At 52.2% G+C, this 4,716-nt stretch overlaps 1 protein-coding gene across 1 annotated transcript; it reads left to right on the plus strand.

Moving 5' to 3' along the window:
- The first annotated feature begins 3,254 nt into the window (after nt 1–3,254).
- LOC123154721 (ubiquitin-like) lies at nt 3,255–4,190 on the plus strand. The gene is made up of 2 exons (XM_044573376.1): nt 3,255–3,435; nt 3,539–4,190. Exons 1-2 carry the CDS (start codon nt 3,333–3,335, stop codon nt 3,853–3,855), a joined length of 420 nt encoding a protein of 139 aa, XP_044429311.1. The 5' UTR covers nt 3,255–3,332; the 3' UTR covers nt 3,856–4,190.
- The last annotated feature ends 526 nt before the right edge of the window (nt 4,191–4,716 follow it).

The raw sequence follows: 4,716 nt of genomic DNA on the forward strand, positions 1-4,716 counted from the left end.
CCTTGTGAGGGATCAGTAGAGTGGCATCAGCTTGACAATGGAGGCCCGGTGCTCGCCCAACGCCAACTCGCCGCGTGAGAGGAGAGAGTGGCCGGCCGCGCCAGCCCAGACCCACGACGCCCATCTCGACCGTGGCGAGGCATGCAGCCGGTGTATCATCTTTAGAAGGAGGCACTCATTCTGGGTGACCAGGTCACGCACTCCCAAGCCACATTCGGCTTTGGCGCGACAGACCTGACGCCACGCGACCAGGCATTGAGCGCCTGATGCCCGTTCAGCGATGTTCCAGAGGAACGAGCGATGGAGTCCATCCAGAGCACGGATGACAGCAGGCGGTAGGAGTAGCGCCGCCATGGCATAGGTAGTCAGGGCGTCGAGGACGACATTGATGAGGACGAGCCATCTGGCGGGCGAGAGAAGGTAAGCAGCCCATCCGGCAAGGTACATGTCCACCTTCGCGATCATGGGCAAGAAGTCGGCGAAGCGCAGTTTTTCCCAAGAAAGAGGGAGCCCCAGGTATGACTGCGGGAACACACCGGCAGCGCACCCCAGGGCAGCCACCACCTGCTCCACAATATCGGCATTGGCGTGCATCGGGACGAGGGTGATTTTGGCAAAGTTAATCACCAGTCCGGTGGCCTCCGCGAACTGGTCCAGAAGCAGCTTGAGGCGCGCCGCCCCCTGCCCGCACGCCCGCATGATAATCAGAGTGTCGTCGGCGTACTGGAGCACCATCGCCGGAGCATCCGGCAGTAGGGGGTGGCGAAGCACATCATCATGGCGGATGAGGCGTTGGAGGACGTCGGCGACGATGATGAAGAGGTAGGGGAGACGGGGTCCCCCTGCCGCAGGCTGCAGCCGACCTGGAACCACCTCCCCGGCACGCCGTTGAGGAGGACGACCGAGCGCGAGGAGTGGAAGAGGGAGTCCATCCATGCGCACCAGAGCGGCGGGAACCCCCGAACCTCCATGATAGTCCGCAAACTTGCCCAGTTGATGGAGTCAAAAGCTTTGGCGAAGTCAAGCTTCAACACCACCGCCGGGGCGCGCCGCCTGTGGAAGCACTGCACCAGCTCCGTGGCATACACGAAATTCTCCGAGATGCTGTGCCCTCGCACGAAGCCAGATTGATCCTCGTCGATCAGGAGGGCGATTTACCGTTGAAGCCTCATCGTGAGCCCCTTGCAGAGGATCTTGACGTCGCCGTTTTGAACCGAGACGGGCCGGAAATCAGCCGGGGTCGGCACGCCCGGTTTCTTGGGCAGGAGGGTGATGTAGGCTCTGTTGATCCCATCGAGGCGGACAGTCCCAGCATGGAACTCTGCAAAGAGGCGGTGGATGTCCGACGCCACCTCCGCCCACGCCGCCTGGTAGAAGGCAGGACCAAGCCCGTCCGAGCCCGGGGCGCTGGTGCGATCCAGGGCGTGGACCGTGGCCTTGATCTCGACGTGGTCGAACGGAGCCACCAGCGACGCCCCGTCAACCACAGGGGCGTCGACGTAGAGCGCTGGCAGATCGAAGCTCCAGGTGGGCGGCCTGGGCCGGCCCAGCAGAGCCGAGTAGAAGCCCAGCAAGGCGGCGGCCTTGCCAGCATGGTCCACCACCTGCACCCCTCCAACTTCCAGCGTGCCGATGGTGTTGCGTCGTCGTCGGGTGGAGGCGGAGGCGTGGAAGAACTTGGTATTTTCGTCGCCTTCGCGGACCGCCCGGCGTTTCCCTCGCTGCCGCCAGTGCGCGCACTGCCGGCGAACCGACGCAGCAAGGGCAAGCCGTGCGTCGAGACGGAGGGACGCCTCAGCTGCAGAGAGATCACGTGTTTCCTCCCAAAAATCGAATAGATCAATCAAGAAACGACAATCATTATCGAAGGTGGGGATGAACCGGTGTTGCTTTTTCCATACCTTGGCGGCGTACCTGAATGCCTTTTTCCGGGCCGCAAGAACTCCCGCAGCGCCTGAGCCACGTCATTGTTGGTGGTGGCGCCCACATCTGTATCTGGAGGTATGTGCTCGTCACGGTTGCCATGGATGCCTTCCTGGCACGGGTGAGCTGTTGAGCGAAAGCTCCAAGCTTTAGCGACTATGGGGGCGATGCCTACATGCGCAACTCTGCTCTTAAGGACATCATTGTGGTTCTCCTCTCCGTGCCGGGTTTTCGGGTGAAGACCCTTGTCCATTTTGAACGCAACAACGACGATGCTTTGCTCGGCTCCCACCTCCTGAGGACGTTGTCATGGTATTTAGGTGTCCTAGGGCTTGGTTTGGTGTTGCGTTCGAGTGAAAGTGTAGTCACCTAGAATGACGGTGACCAAAATGATGAAATACGACAACCATTTAGCAGCTAACTATGTTAGATCCTTCTTGGCTAGGTTTGAAAATAAATCACAACTACCAATATATTTTCTGTAAAATGAGAGCCTATTTTAGTCAGAATCAATTGTTTCGGGCCGGTAATGTTGCAGTAGTTGTTTCAACTTAATTAGCTTCCTACTTGCGATCAAAATGTTCAGTGCCACTGTCACAACTCTAGCTACCGGGCCATCTCAGGATCCAAAATAAGACTCACTGATTTTGTTTTCGAGGCAAAAATAAGACTTATTGATACTACGGCCCAGAACTAGTCGATGGCAATTAAGGCCGGGTAGGTTGAGTGGATTTTTGGAACCCGGATGTATTGGAGGATCTTATTTTAAATACTTTGAAAATCACATTTAAGGTTTCAAAAAATTCTGAAAAAAAATTCTACGTGATTATATGGATGTATATTAGACATGTGTAAAGTTTGATGATGAAATAAGTAAATATGCGACCTATACAAAAATGACAAAATGGTGTCCAAATAGTGAATTATGCATGCACTGTTCATCTTTTCAAAATTATAATTTTGTCATTTTTGTATAACTCACATGGTTACTTATTTCAGCATAATTTACACACGTGCAATATACATTCATATAAACATGTTGATTTGTTTTCAGAATATTTTGAAACTTCAAAATAGCATTTTGACACAGTTCAAAAAATAGGGCTCCAATGCACCCGGGTTTCAAAGTGACTTTTGCGGTGGTTTTCTTCTTCCCCACGAGAGACGAGACCATGACGGTGGTGGAAGGGTTACTTTCTTTTCGCAGCGGCCGCGTCTACTCCACGTACTCCTACCATCGTCGGTTGAGAATCGTCGAAGAAAAGAACTCCATGCTGGGTTACTATTCTTTCGTAGCGGGCGCGTTTCTGGTTCGCTATAAATATAGGCCGGTGAGACCGTGAGACGAGACACGATCATCAGATCGAACAGGCGAGGAGCAGTTGATCAGTCGGCGAGAAAAAGGAAAGATGCAGATCTTCGTCAAGACCCTGACCGGGAAGACGATCACGCTCGAGGTGGAGAGCAGCGACACCATCGACAATGTCAAGGCCAAGATCCAGGACAAGGAAGGTATGTACCACCATCGATCAATCTCATCGCTGGTCGCCGGCCTTAGTGTTCGTCGCGGCAGTGATCAATCTCATCGCCGGTTGCTTTTGCTTACCGATTGCAGGTATCCCTCCGGATCAGCAGCGTCTGATCTTCGCCGGGAAGCAGCTGGAGGACGGGCGCACCCTGGCGGACTACAACATCCAGAAGGAGTCGACGCTGCACCTGGTGCTCCGCCTGCGGGGCGGCAGCCGCGGCCAGTACATCATCATGGACCCCAGCCTCCTGCAGCTCGCGCTCAAGTACAAGGAGAAGAAGATGATCTGCCGCAAGTGCTACGCGCGCCTCCCCCGCGGCACCACCAACTGCCGCAAGAAGAAGTGCGGACACAGCAACGAGATCAGGGCCAAGAAGAGGTTCCTCGACAAGCATATCATGTGAAGAAGAAGAAGCCCAATATGATAGATTTCGTGTTATATAGTAGTAGTAGTATTTTCTATGGCAAGACAGTCTTTTAAGTCTTAGGTTTATTAGGCTGGTCACAATGGGCAAGAACATAAGTTAGTAACTTACACACTTCCCTAGACTATGTTACTACCTCCATAATGGGTAGGAACATCTATGTAGTGTCATGCAACGATGTATTTATTAGGTTATAGACTCATTATTTCTTGGAGTGTGTGATGTTCCAGTAAATTAGCTAGTTACCACAAGCATCTCTCTCTGCATTAAATATGTGTCACATAAGCAAAGTTGCATTGGAGTGTGTGATATTACTCCTAAGTTCTTCCCCATTGTGACCAGCCTAAGCCATGCAAACTATAGTCCGCATGGATTGGATGTCTAATATGACAATTTATTAAATGGCCAGGTTGACTACAGTTGTGTGCACATATTTTGTTTGTCTGTTTTCATTCATTAGCCAATATAATTATTTTCTGAACGCCACAACCATTATTATCCGTAATCTCTTGAACAACAGCAACAATGACGAAATTAAAGGAACAAATCCTATAAGCACACCTTCTTCTTGTGCTTGAACGTTTTGTCCATGCATGGGCAGTCCAATGTCAAAGAAACAGACCAAACTTTACTCAAAGCAAAGCATCGTCTATGGGTGATGTTTTGCAGATCATGCATGGGAGCATGCTGGATCGGTTTAACACCTGAACGGCGTAACTCCCGCTGGGGCGGCTTCGGAGAGGTGCGCCCTAGATGTACGTTGCAACCTTTCCCAGCTTCATTGTTTGCTTTGTGTTGTCTCAGTGGTCATCTTAGCAAGAAGCGGTCGTAATTAAACTT

This window comes from Triticum aestivum, chromosome 7A, assembly GCF_018294505.1.
Source record: "Triticum aestivum cultivar Chinese Spring chromosome 7A, IWGSC CS RefSeq v2.1, whole genome shotgun sequence".
Classification (NCBI taxonomy): Eukaryota; Viridiplantae; Streptophyta; class Magnoliopsida; order Poales; family Poaceae; genus Triticum; species Triticum aestivum.

Excerpts from the sequence above, each read along its gene's own strand:
- LOC123154721 (XM_044573376.1), top strand. The coding sequence starts at position 3,333 with ATGCAGATCTTCGTCAAGACCCTGACCGGGAAGACGATCACGCTCGAG. Across the intron at positions 3,436-3,538 it reads CAAGATCCAGGACAAGGAAG|GTATCCCTCCGGATCAGCAG; the intron begins GTATGTACCACC and ends TACCGATTGCAG.